The sequence below is a fragment of the Colias eurytheme genome, chromosome 6 (genome assembly GCF_061535395.1).
Source record: "Colias eurytheme isolate Ceu_HAF_F1 chromosome 6, ilColEury1 Martin Lab GWU primary, whole genome shotgun sequence".
Lineage (NCBI taxonomy): Eukaryota > Metazoa > Arthropoda > Insecta > Lepidoptera > Pieridae > Colias > Colias eurytheme.
In genome coordinates, this window is record NC_142985.1 from 10,104,330 (window position 1) to 10,117,782 (window position 13,453).

The following is a 13,453-nucleotide window of genomic DNA, read 5'->3' on the forward strand; positions in this document are numbered from 1 at the left end:
CCACTCCTGTTAGTCGTAGCGTGATGCTAGCCTATAGCCTTTCTCGATAAATTAGCTATCTAACACCGAAAGAATTTTTCAAATCGGACCAGTAGTTCCCGAGATTAGCGCGTTCAAACAAACAAACAAACAAACACTTCAGCTTTATAATATTAGTATAGATTACATAATAGAATAGAAGTACCTAAGTATACCTAGATGTAGGTACTACCTTAGTACATGAAAGTCAAATAAATGATGAAATATTATTACGTTTTTACTCAAATAAATGAAACTCGATAAGAGATAAGCATACCTACATCGTTGCATATAATAAGATAAAATCTGTTCGTCTAAATCTAGCATTTGGTGTTTAGTGTTAGTTGTTGCTGGAGAAGTTCTGTGTGTAAATTAAAAAATCTCTCTATTAAGAATAAATATTATTAATTTAAAATAAATAAATTCAGGTGTTTCTTAATTAATATGTATTAAGTAAATCAATCCCAAATACATTATAGATTAATTTCAAATATCAAGTCTCTATTTATGTTCTATTTGGTCTTCTGGCAGAATAGTTACAAATTTGCGAAAGTTACTGAACTAAATATTCAGTAACCGACTTCCAAGCATAGTTTTAGGTAGATGTTGTAGAAGGTAGCTATGCGTGATTCAAATATCAAATAAAAACAATAAATTGAAGTTTTGACCAAGGGATAAAGGAATTTTCCGTAAGTAGTGACATTTAATTGAGACGCCCCACATTTTCCAATACAAAAATTCCCGATTGTGGTAGCTAACAACTAACAAGGGTTACTGGGATAAAATATAATATAAAATGTTTGAAGAATCTCTAGATTTATTATCGATCTACTTACTATGGGTTTTATTAAATGGTCATTGAAAAACCGCTAATAACAAGAATTACAATAATTACAAAATTTCGTAAGTACATACCTACATTTTATATTACCTCTCCTGTAAACAACAACAATCATAGTTATATTTTCATCATGATCAAATCATAAATAATATTTTGTTAAATATTGGTCATAATTATTACCTATTTGGACATATTTTAACAATAAAAGCTCCATTAAAATTTTTTGGTAGTAATCGTCACATTGTGTCTTGTTATTTAGATTTCTATGGTCACATTGATATAGTTCGTCCCAGCTACACCTGCAGTTAACTATCACAATACAAAAATTTGTTAGGAGAAAAAGTTGGGCGTCCCTGCAAAATGAAGCTACATGGAAAATTACCTTGATAGTTGAATGGACTGTTCATTTTCCAGGCCGGAAAATTGAGGATATTTTTTTTGTTTTGTTGAAATTAAATTTTTTATTTATATAGGTAGTAAAATGGTAGTTCTTAGATAGTATCCTATCTCTACCTAAATATAAAAATAATTTGGAAAATCCAAAAGTGCACGCCTCATAATTTTTTTTTAATAATTATTTATTAATTATTATTTTTGTTTATTTAATAACAATTAAACCACATCGAATCAGACCCTGAAAAATGAAAGGGTTCTATTCCTGAGCATACTCAAGCGTAAGAGAAAAAAAAAGACTCGATTAGTAAAGTATTTCGGTCGCTATCGTGTTAACAAGAAAATCCTCCGCACATACAGACACACGGACGTCCAAGACAGAACTTTTTTAAACTGTTTTTTAACTAGTTTAAATAACAAAAATGACATCAAAAATATCATGAATGTTAAAAATAGTGTTTTTTCTTAATATGTGTGTGTATGTATTATCTTACAAGTACAATGTATGATACATAAAGACATTTTAAGTTTGAAAAATCAGATGTTTTGCGCGAAGTGACAGTAGTACCCACCTCAACGCTTCGCTTATGAGGCGTGCAATAGGATGCGCCGTTTAACAATGCCGGTCCTTGGATTAAACGTGGAGCTTTTAGTGATACCTACTTAAAGATTAAAGAAAAATTGATAGTTTGCTAGTATTTAATATCACTTGTCGTAGACCGATTCGTTACGGTTTCTCGTTAAAATAAATCTGTGAACTTTTTAGTACCTACACCATGTAAAAGGGTGTACATGTAGGTAATATTTTACTATATCTACAGACAAATAGTATCTAAGTTTCCAGTTCAGTTTATATTACGTATTAATATTAGGTCAGCTTATGATAAGTATAACTTATTTGTTTGTAAGGAATGAACTCTATTGAACTCCGTTGCAAATGCCTATAAAATATGTAATATTATTATTTGTAGGAAGTGTAGTTCTTGTGCTCTGCAATTGTTTTTTTATTTGATCTCTATTTTATGCGAAAGTAGCTCTGTCTGTAACCCCTAAACAACTCAACCGATTATGATAAAATTTCGCAAAAAGAAAATGATAGGCCCGGAAAATGACATGTTGCATTCATAGATATTGAATTGGTGGTCTCTGCATTAGTGATTAAAATAAAAAATAAATAAAAATGAAATAATAATAACTACATTAACTATACCCGTAGTTTAGTTTTGGTTTAAATTTTGCTAAAGTTATAAACATGTCTGTTAAGATAAAGTTCCGTCAATTACAAAATAAATAAAAAAATGAAGAAGGGTAGAAAGATAGTAGGTAGTAGTAATGTAGGTAATATTGAGAAGAGCAAAATTTAAGAAAATAAATATTATGTTAGCTTTATACATTGATATTATAGGAATAATTTAATGAATCAAGTTGTAATCAAAGTTCCTCTGCCGCTTCCAGTGCGTAGGTACCTATAGAAATTGTTGTAGCCTGTAGGTAGTTATCACGGGGACCAAAATGACGTAACAGCCCAGTAAAATTACAGGGAGTATTTTTCCATACATTCAGCTGTCGTGATTATGAAGTAATTCGTCTCAATGAACTCAGTGTTCACTTTACTATTGTACGGAACGCACATACCCAAACCACACCTACACGTTGAAAATAGATGTTCTAAGCGTACGAATCCTCAAGGTTAGCAGGTCGGTTTTTTTATATTAATAACCTAATCACTTGAATGAATGCTGTATTTGCTATTTAGCCGGTTTCTTATCAAACATACCGAATTGAACTCGTTAAAGTCACACAGTGACATTGTTAAGGATTTAATACTAGTAAGCGTATACTACGTTAATCTGAGTATTTAATTAACTATAAAAGTAATAAAATGTTATCTACGAGGAGAGTAATATATAAAGCTTGTGAGCTGCTCTATTACACTGATAAGGGTCTTAAAGGATTGGCGGGGTGAGTAAACAATGTGGTGTTAAGTTCAGAACGAACAACATAATAAATACTTACTTGTTTAATTTAGTAAATTTATTAAATTAATGTAATAAATTAAAGATCGAATATATAAAATAAATTCTCCTCGTTTATAGGTAGGGGAGAGCGGGGATGAAAGTCACATTTTTATCTTTTTTTATGTAACTTCCAAAATACGTTGTTTAGGAATGATATTTGTATACCAAAAGATAGTGTAATTATTCTGTTACAAAATAAATAAACGTATTTTTGTGTAATATTATCAGTTGTAGAAATATTTTGTATTTTCACTCTAAAGAAAAATGTGACTTATAACCCCGGGTCAGGCATGGTTGTCACAATGCCTAGGGTAGGTAGTCACGTACTAAATAACAGGCAATTTATAAATAGAAAGTCACACTTTGGTCTTATAATTTTACGGAATAATTTTTAATTAAGAACTCTTAACCAAATGAAACCGTGTCTACGGTTTTTATTTCAGTCTGAATATTAATCAATCACAATTTTAGCAAACAATAATAATCGTGAGTCAATATAGAGTCATCAAGGACAGGTGGACTTCCAGCAGGTTTGTTAGGGTGATTTTCCGGTGTTGATTGAAAATTTACGGCTAAAACAAACAACCTCAAAACGCAATTAAAGTCATCTCGCATACAGGGGGCTGGTTGATAGGTGACAACCAGCCCCCGAAAATTTGTGACAAAGAGCCCCATAACACGTTTTATGAAAATAAAATTGAAAATAAATTCCGATCAATGAATATCTAAAAAACTATACTACGATATTATAAAACACATTTCATCATCATCAAATGAACTGAAAGATTATTACTGTAAAACAAGAACGTATAATTACGAGGTTCGACACAGCAGCACAAAAATTTACTTTTGCTGTGCGAAAACAATAAACACGTGTGAGGCCCTCACGGCAGATCGGAGCGGTCTGACGCGAAGTTGGGACAGCGTTTTCACTGTATCGCTCTTGCCACGCTGTTCAACAGACTTATTCGATAGTTCAGTTTTGTGTTAAGACCGCTGTGACAAACAACCCGTGAGACAACCAAACCCGGTCTCCCCTACAAGACGACTCTATCGAAATTGTTATAACATTTTTTAAATTATTATTAGGTAGTCAGCTACAATATTTATTATTGCTTCTTATTATTTCATAATATGTAATCAAACTCCAGTAGAAGTATAGACACTAAAATATTTACCCGCAACAGTATGGCTGCGCAAAGGCAACTCTCGTCGAAAGAAATCTTCGCGCTAGAAGATAAGTATGGTTGCCGTAACTACGCCCCGCTGCCAGTCGCCCTCAGCCGTGGTGAAGGTAAATTTTATTTAATAGTAAAATCTTTTAAAAAATGGATTCTTTTTTTTTATTCTTTATTTAAAATGGATTCTTAGGAATGAGAGTAAATTTAAGATATCACACTTACTAGATCTGCCGGCTGCCCAAGAGTGGCCTGTTTTCGCCTACAGAATAAAACTCAACATCCATTGCATATACCTAACTTAGGTAGATACTAGGTATATTTTTCGTTTCTAATATTTAATTTTATTTAAGTCTGTGTAATAATGTACCTATGCATTATTACTGCAATATATTTACATATTATCATTACCTAATTATAATTGAAAATTAAATCCTGTCCGAATAGTTTTAATAAATATGAAGCGAATGCAAAATTCACTTATCGTATAAAAGTCGTATAATATTATACACTTATGTATAGGTAGTTAAACCTACTTATTATTATCGATAAAAGAATGTAAAATTTATTCATTTAACTAATTATCTGACTTTTTGACCGAATATCTACGTTATAGGCAATTTATTTGTACACAATACATTATATGTATTATTATATCAGAAGAGGTCAAAACTTTGGGGTAGGTCCGGGTTATCAATGATTTTTTTAATACTTTGTCCTGACGTTCACAAAAAATAAGAATTAAGTAGGTACGTATTCAAGTTGTTGTAGGCGTTCGGAAGTTATTCACATAGGTAAATAAATACATTTTTATTTATTGTAATTATATAGAAACAATTAAAATATTATGTCGAGTTACCTACGACGTAGAATTGTAGCGTTGTATTTACACTAGACTGTGAATACTTAATGTGTTCTACAATGTATTTACACTATCTCAAATTCTTTTAGCATAAACAAGCGTAGAGCATTCTTTCGAAGTTCTTAGTGCATTCGAAAAGATTCAATTCAATGTTCTAATACTGAACAAAACTGAATACAAGTTTTCGTTTACACTAAAAGATCACGAAAGAATGCTCTTGCTCTAACCCTATGTGCGTTTGAGCCTTGAGGTACCTATATGCACCGTAATAGGTAGAATTTTATTTGTAAAAATAAGTTTGTATATTAATTAGTATATAAATCCATACTAATATTATAATTGCGAAAGTAACTCTGTCTGTCTGTCTGTTACTCAATCACGCCTTAACTACTGAACCAATTTGCATGAAATTTGGTATGGAGATATTTTGATACCCGAGAAAGGACATAGGATACCTTTTATTGCGAAATATGTACCACGGGCGAAGCCGGGGCGGACCTCTAGTAATAAATAAAAATAACTAGATACGTTAAAAACAACCGACTTCAAAAACGGAAAAGCAAAAAATAAAAAAGTTTTGATATTTTTAATAAGTACATACCTAGTTATTATTTAAATGTGCTATTTACTAACAAGGTTTGGTGTCGGTGCACGGGAAGTATCAAATCTTTTTTATTTTTTGCTTTTCCGTTTTTGAAGTCGGTTGTTTTTAACGTACTTAGTTATTTTTAATTAATACTTTTTAGTGTATTTTTCAACACGAATCAAACGAGCCCAAACTCGATAAATTTGTGTCAATTAATTACTGAGTTCCTATGGCCACCTTCCGATTCCATCATCAAATCAGCTCTATGTCATGATAATGTTTCATCGCTATCCAATTTATATAAAATTTCAGCTCAATCGGTTACCGGGAAGTGAATCAAAGTTACTTACTACATTTCAATTAAGTCATTGAGATCAGACAAAAATGCTCATAAAATAAACAGAATCACGTAAATCGGTTCAGAAACCTCGGAGTAATCGGTGTACATACATAAAAAAATATACCGGCCGAATTAATAAATTCCTCCTTCTTTTTGGAAGTCGGTTAAAAATATAAGTTATTTTCGTAGTTAACTATGCGTTATCTTTAGTAAGTCGCTATTGCACGCCTCATAAGCGAAGCGTTGAGGTGGGTACTACTGTCACTTCGCGCAAAACATCTGATTTTTCAAACTTTAAATGTCTTTATGTATCATACATTGCACTTGTAAGATAATACATACACACACATATTAAGAAAAAACACTATTTTTAACGTTCATGATATTTTTGATGTCATTTTTGTTATTTAAACTAGTTAAAAAACAGTTTAAAAAAGTTCTGTCTTGGACGTCCGTGTGTCTGTATGTGCGGATCCTTTTTCTTGTTAACACGATAGCGACCGAAATACTTTACTAATCGAGTCTTTTTTTTTCTCTTACGCTTGAGTATGCTCAGGAATAGAACCCTTTCATTTTTCAGGGTCTGATTCGATGTGGTTTAATTGTTATTAAATAAACAAAAATAATAATTAATAAATATTTATTAAAAAAAAATTATGAGGCGTGCACTTTTGGATTTTCCAAATTATTTTTATATTGTTGGGGTTGTTGAACACTGCATTATCGACATTGAGATCCAACAATATCAAGACAGCGGTCTATAAAAATCTATTTATAAATTATTGTTTTCTTGCTTATTGGAAAAGAAAACAAAACTTACAAGATAAGATAACCTCATACAATAATTATGAATGATGTAAATAATAACTTTTATTGTAAGTAAACTAAATATGTTATTGTGTGGTCATCATAATAAAATGATATAAAATATTGCTACTAAGCACTGATAAAAGATATATATACATTTTCCTTATTTAATTAAATGGCAATATTGTTGAAGTACTCATGAATAAGGTGCACTATATACTAGCCTTGTGGTTTGATCCAAATTAATTCGAGAAGATTCTACATCGTGCTTTGAGCTAAAATATTTTTGAATATTTTTTCCCGTTTTTGCAATATTTTCGCTTCTGCTAGACTCTTATTGCCCGCAAATCCGTTGACGAGTCGAGCAGACTTGACTTAGGCAAAAGATGCGATCCAGTTTTCCACTATATTTTCACTAACATCACCATAACTGTGCTATAACTCAACGTCTAAATCCACCATCGGAGCTACAGCTGACGTCCACCATATTTTTAATTAATTAGATCGTAACACATATATAATTTTTACAGGACCATATGTTTGGGATGTCGAAGGGAATAAATACTTGGACTTCCTGAGCGCTTACTCAGCAGTGAACCAGGGACACTGTCATCCCCGTATCGTGCAGGCTCTTAAAAAACAGGCTGACATTTTGACTTTGGTCTCCAGGTAATTGTTCATTCGATTTTGGAATTGAAGAGAATTCAACAGAGGATTGGTTATAAAAATCTAGTAAGCTTTTTTGATGATCAGAATGTTCTTGTGTAGGTAATTAATAATACCTAGGTACTCTAGCTAAATTATTATTGACCGTTGGTATATGTAACTGTTAAAACTTCAATTTACAACTGTTTGATTTTAACTTGCGAACTCTGCTTTCCAGAGCCTTCTATTCAGATAAGCTAGGTGAATATGAGAAGTACATGACAGACTTGTTTGGATATGATCGTCTGTTGCCGATGAACACTGGAGTGGAGGGAGGCGAGAGTGCATGTAAAATTGCCAGAAAATGGGGCTACGATGTTAAAAAGATACCAAAGAACCAAGCTAAGGTACGTTCCTTAACTTTTTATGGACATGAAAATATTATGAAAAAAAAAAATTGGGGTCTGTAAAGTCGGTTTACTGACGATAGTAGAACGTGACAACGTCCGATTGTGCTTCTTTGTCGCTCGTTCCGCGCTCTCGCTTGCACATCAAACCTTACATGGAACGCCTCAGAGCGAGGTAACGCCGCATGAGTAATGTTTTTTCGTGCGTGCATCCGGCTCTATCGAATTATAAGACGTTGTCACGTCAAAAATAAGATAATATTATATGCATTTCCTAATATCAGCTGCGTTTTAAATAAAAATATTTTTAAGACTTAGATAGTTAATTTAAGGTATGATAAAAAGGAAATTTTTTAGTAACAAAATAGGTATATAGAATATCTGTATTGAAAACGGTTTTGAGCTGAACATAAAAAAATATCTTCCGTGTGCTTTAACTATGTTACATATTATTTGTTTTGATAGATCATCTTCGCTGAAGGAAACTTCTGGGGCAGAACAATGTCAGCTGTGTCGTCATCATCAGACCCTACTTGCTATGAGGGATTTGGACCATTCATGGCAGGATTCAGTCTAGTTCCGTACAACGATATTGCAGCTTTAGAGGTTAGTTTATTTCATCCTTATTATGAAATACTTGAAAAGCGTAAATGTGTTCGTTTGTCTTTTTAACTTTCTTTCACGTCAACGGCCAACACAAAAATTATACCATAAAATATTATGGTATAATTTTTGTGTTTGGAGGCAATAGAAAGTCATATAGGTACTTATTACCTTATATCTTACCGCGATGAAACATCTTATATCTCAGACTATATTCATACTATTAAGGAAAAAAATGTCGAAATAAATACATAAACTTTTCAGAAAGAGCTACAAGACCCGAATGTAGCTGCATTCATGGTGGAGCCTATTCAAGGGGAGGCTGGTGTTATCATTCCTGATGACGGTTACTTGAGGAAGGTCAGGGAGCTCTGTACTAAATATAACGTGTTGTGGATTGCTGACGAGGTTCAGACTGGTTTAGGTAAGTAGCATAGGAACTGTGACAAATATTTTACTGAAATAATTTCTTAAATTCCACAAGCGATGCATTTTCTGGTTTCATATTCTTGTCACGATTATGATCATGAAACAAATAATTTGGATATCTGTACGTAATTAATTTTCGTCAATGAAGATCGTAAGATTTTATTAAAACGGCAGATTTAAATCATTTAACCACTGCTACATAATAGGTATATACAATATATACATAGACGATATAAATATATTTGTAATAGTCACTTAAATACGCGGATTATTAGTTTTCAAATTTCAATGGAAATTTAAATAAAATTCAATAATTGCAGGGAGAACGGGCAAGTTACTGGCAGTGGAACACGAGGGAGTTAAACCAGATATGCTTATCTTGGGCAAGGCTCTCAGTGGAGGGGTTGTGCCCGTGTCAGCTGTGCTTGCCAATAATAATGTTATGGATGTGAGTTATCCCATATTATAATACTATAGCAACATAAGAAAAAATGATCTAATTGAATAGGCATTTTTATGGTGATTTCAGATCCTGATTTATCATAGGTATAGAACTTAGAAGTTGTTGAACTCTTATTGATTAAAGTTAATGCAAATTTTTTTAATAATTTTTCGGTATTCTTATTATTAAAGTAACGTAACAAAAACACTGTCCTATCTAATGCGCTAAACTTGACCTCAGTTTAGCTGTACCTACTACAGTGAAACTTGGTTAAGTGGGACCTGGATAAGTGAGAAACTTCCATAACTGGAACTCATGCTGAGGTCCCAACACTTTGGCACTGAATTGCCTCTGTTCTGTTAGTGGGACGAGGTAAACCTCTATATCTGGGATTTGTTCTTTCGATTTATCATCATAGTTACCTCTATAATTGAGACAGTGAGTAAATTTTATATGCATAAACCTCTGTAACTGAGATAACATTGTTTGTTTACTCTTATTCTACCCACAAATTCCACACGTAATTCCAAGTACGTAAGTACAAATTTTGAGCTTTAATTTTAGTTTCACTTTACTATCATACAGATGTTTATTTGAAAAATGTCAAATTATTATTGGAACCCTCTGTAAATGAGACAGATATTTATTTATACTTGTATATCTGAGACACTGGGTAAGTGGAATACCTATATAAGTGAAACGACATTGCTGGTCCCTTGATGTCTCATTTCACTGTATTTGGATTTGCATTTAAATTCAATAGATATTAAATTATAGCTCGATTTACTACGCCGGTTGTTTACAGATTAGGTATTTATTGTTGTCTCTACAATGCTATGAAATAGTTAGCATTAGCATTTTTCAAGTAATTACGTAAATTTTGCGTAAATTGTACTTTGGCCGAAGGTAACATTATAATCTTTGATCTTATTACGACGAAAGGTATATAAAAAAGAATAGGAGAATTTCATAAAAGCAATAATATTTAAATTTAATATTTTTATAGGTAATTAAGCCTGGTACTCATGGATCTACATATGGTGGAAACCCATTGGCTTGTGCTGTGGCTACAGAGGCTCTTAAGGTATGTATATATCATAATAACTCAGGCCCCGGAATCACAGACACAATAGTAAATCTATTGTGTCGTGGACCGATCGGGCCGTTCGGGGCTCAATGGGTTAATTAATGATTTAATAAGTCAAATGCACCTTTATTTATTCTAGAGCATACAATCGCGATACAGTATTTAACACATTTATGTAAATTATTATGTTACACACTCGTACGTCATGGTAACTAATGGTTATTTCTGAAATAGATCAACGTGTAAACGTTTTCCATACCTAATTATGTTATGATTAATATTTAATTCAATTTAACTTATAAATAAAGGCGTAAGTAACTATTTTATATTCTTATAAGTTATCTAATGTTATTTTAGTTTAAATAGGTTTGTTTAGAAGTAGTAATTAATAGCTGGCGTCATCATTGTATTAGATAACTAGATTTCCGCCCGCGGCTTCGCCCGCGTTTTCAAAGGAAAACCCGCATAGTTCCCGTTCCCGTGAGATTTCCGGGATAAAACCTACCCTATGTGTTAATCCAAGTTACCTTCTATATGTGTGCTAAATTTCATTGCAATCGGTTCAGTAGTTTTTACGTGAAAGAGTAACAAACATCCATACAGCCTTACAAACTTTCGCCTTTATAATAGTATTAAGATAGGATATCAATAAAGACAATTATTAAAATACCCACGATTATAATAATTTCATATACTTGGTTATGCCTTGTCTATGTTTATGTTGCAGTCGTAATAATAACAATGTTTCTTCTTTACCCAGGTATTAATAGAAGAGAAGTTAATTGAGAACTCAGCGAGATTGGAATCCGTATTGCGCGAGGAATTGGAAAAGATCCCAAAACACATGCTCACTGCCATCCGAGGCAGGGGACTTATGTTCGCTATCGATGTTCACGACAGTAAGTCAATTGTTATTATTCAATTAAATAATATTATTAAGTGTAATCTATGTAAATTAACTAGATATATATATATTTACATCGCATTTTACGACTCATGTTTATTATTTTTATTATTAACTCAGGGTCCCAAGACACAAGTATTTCACTTAGTTTGGGACCCACTGTCGTACCTACATTAATAATTGTAAAACATATAATGGACAAATAAATTTATTTCATTTTGGTCATGGTAAAAATACTTATAGTCCAGTCTGTGGGGAAATGTAAAAGCCTCTGCTCTACAAAAGGTGGCGTAGAAAATGTTTTGAAACAATATTGTTTAGGTATGAAAGTTTAATAAAAATCCAAGTTTTCGACCTTGACGGACCCAGGCGCTAGCCGCCATCTTGAATTAAAGGTGCTAAAATTAGGTATATTTTAAATAACTTCTCAATTGTTTACTAAATCACAAAAGTGTCTATGAGGGGTTCAAAGAAGACAAAATTACCTACATTTTTTTCATACATGATTATTCTGTAAGTCTTAAAGGTAAAAAGTTACAAGCGACGGAAATAATAATATTTACAGAAATCATATAATTTTAATTTTGTTTAAAAATTGTGCAGCAATCTTTTTTTATTCTTTTTGATGGCCCGGGCTGGTTAATGGTGGCTTCTTCATTATCGTCGCTGAAATTTTCTGTTTCATTGTCTGTATTTTTAGTTTCCAACCATGAAATTTCGTCGATTAAATTTACTTTTTATTGATAACTTTATGAATCGTTCATATCGGATATCTTCTAAGGATTCCTTATCCATGTCCCCTCCGTAAAAAGTTAGTAGAAAGCGTGCTCCAGCGTCTTCGATTTCTTCTGGTCATGATGACGAAATTTCATGGTTGGAAACTAAAAATACAGACAATGAAACAGAAAATTTCAGCGACGATAATGAAGAAGCCACCATTAACCAGCCCGGGCCATCAAAGAGAATTAAAAAATGATAGCTGTACAATTTTTAAACAAAATTAAAATTATATGATTTCTGTAAATATTATTATTTCCGTCGCTTGTAACTTTTTACCTTTAAGACTTACAGAATAATCATGTATGAAAAAAATGTAGGTAATTTTGTCTTCTTTGAACCCCTCATAGACACTTTTGTGATTTAGTAAACAATTGAGAAGTTATTTAAAATATACCTAATTTTAGCACCTTTATTTGAAGATGGCGGCTAGCGCCTGGGTCCGTCAAGGTCGAAAACTTGGATTTTGATTAACCTTTCATACCTAAACAATATCGTTTCAAAACATTTTCTACGCCACCTTTTGTAGAGCATAAATACCTACAGACTGGATTATTATGGTTATTATTTTATTAATAAATATTGCTAAATTTACATTGAAAATTGGACACAACGTCGACAAAATACCAATCGATCAAATAAATAATCTCAATATTCCCCACAGATTATCCAGCATACGACATTTGCAAGCGCATGAAGGAAGGCGGTCTGCTCGCCAAGACAACGCACGGACAAACCATCCGCCTGGCTCCTCCATTGGTGATCTCTGAACAACAACTACGGGATGGCGCGAAAATTATTCAACAAACATTCCAGAACTATAAGAAATAAATAATTTAAACTAGAAAATAATAGTATCTGTATATTATATTATATTCTCAGTCGCTTGTAAGGATTTTATAGTTAACCTACTATTGTTATTCTATTAATAAATGCATTTATGAAAATTTCGTTTTATTCAATTAAAAAACAGTCCATCCAGATATCGCAAATTGAAATTCTGGGCCTAAATAAATGCTAAACAATATGTTGTCAACTAAGGTTATCAATATAACATTTGAATGGTAATTATTTGTCATCCTTTACTGCCCTATATTGAATATTAATTAACCTTAA

The 13,453-nt window shown here is 32.3% G+C and overlaps 1 protein-coding gene across 3 annotated transcripts; it reads left to right on the plus strand.

Annotated features, from left to right (window-relative positions):
- The first annotated feature begins 331 nt into the window (after positions 1-331).
- On the plus strand, positions 332-13,284 carry Oat (Ornithine aminotransferase precursor). 3 transcript variants are annotated; one of them, XM_090103114.1, is made up of 11 exons: positions 332-381; positions 3,009-3,214; positions 4,458-4,564; positions 7,574-7,712; positions 7,927-8,095; positions 8,561-8,701; positions 8,963-9,122; positions 9,448-9,575; positions 10,576-10,653; positions 11,417-11,555; positions 13,002-13,284. In XM_090103114.1, the coding sequence occupies exons 2-11, from the start codon at positions 3,135-3,137 to the stop codon at positions 13,166-13,168; spliced, it is 1,308 nt and encodes a 435-aa protein (XP_089959240.1). In that variant the 5' UTR covers positions 332-381; positions 3,009-3,134; the 3' UTR covers positions 13,169-13,284. The 3 variants fall into 3 exon arrangements, with proteins under 3 accessions (XP_089959240.1, XP_089959242.1, XP_089959243.1); XM_090103116.1 differs by lacking the exons at positions 332-381; positions 3,009-3,214 and adding an exon at positions 2,828-2,949; XM_090103117.1 differs by lacking the exons at positions 332-381; positions 3,009-3,214 and adding an exon at positions 2,828-2,941.
- Positions 13,285-13,453: the final 169 nt, after the last annotated feature.

Excerpts from the sequence above, each read along its gene's own strand:
- Oat (XM_090103114.1), top strand. The coding sequence starts at position 3,135 with ATGTTATCTACGAGGAGAGTAATATATAAAGCTTGTGAGCTGCTCTAT. Across the intron at positions 8,702-8,962 it reads ACGATATTGCAGCTTTAGAG|AAAGAGCTACAAGACCCGAA; the intron begins GTTAGTTTATTT and ends TAAACTTTTCAG. Across the intron at positions 11,556-13,001 it reads CGCTATCGATGTTCACGACA|ATTATCCAGCATACGACATT; the intron begins GTAAGTCAATTG and ends TATTCCCCACAG.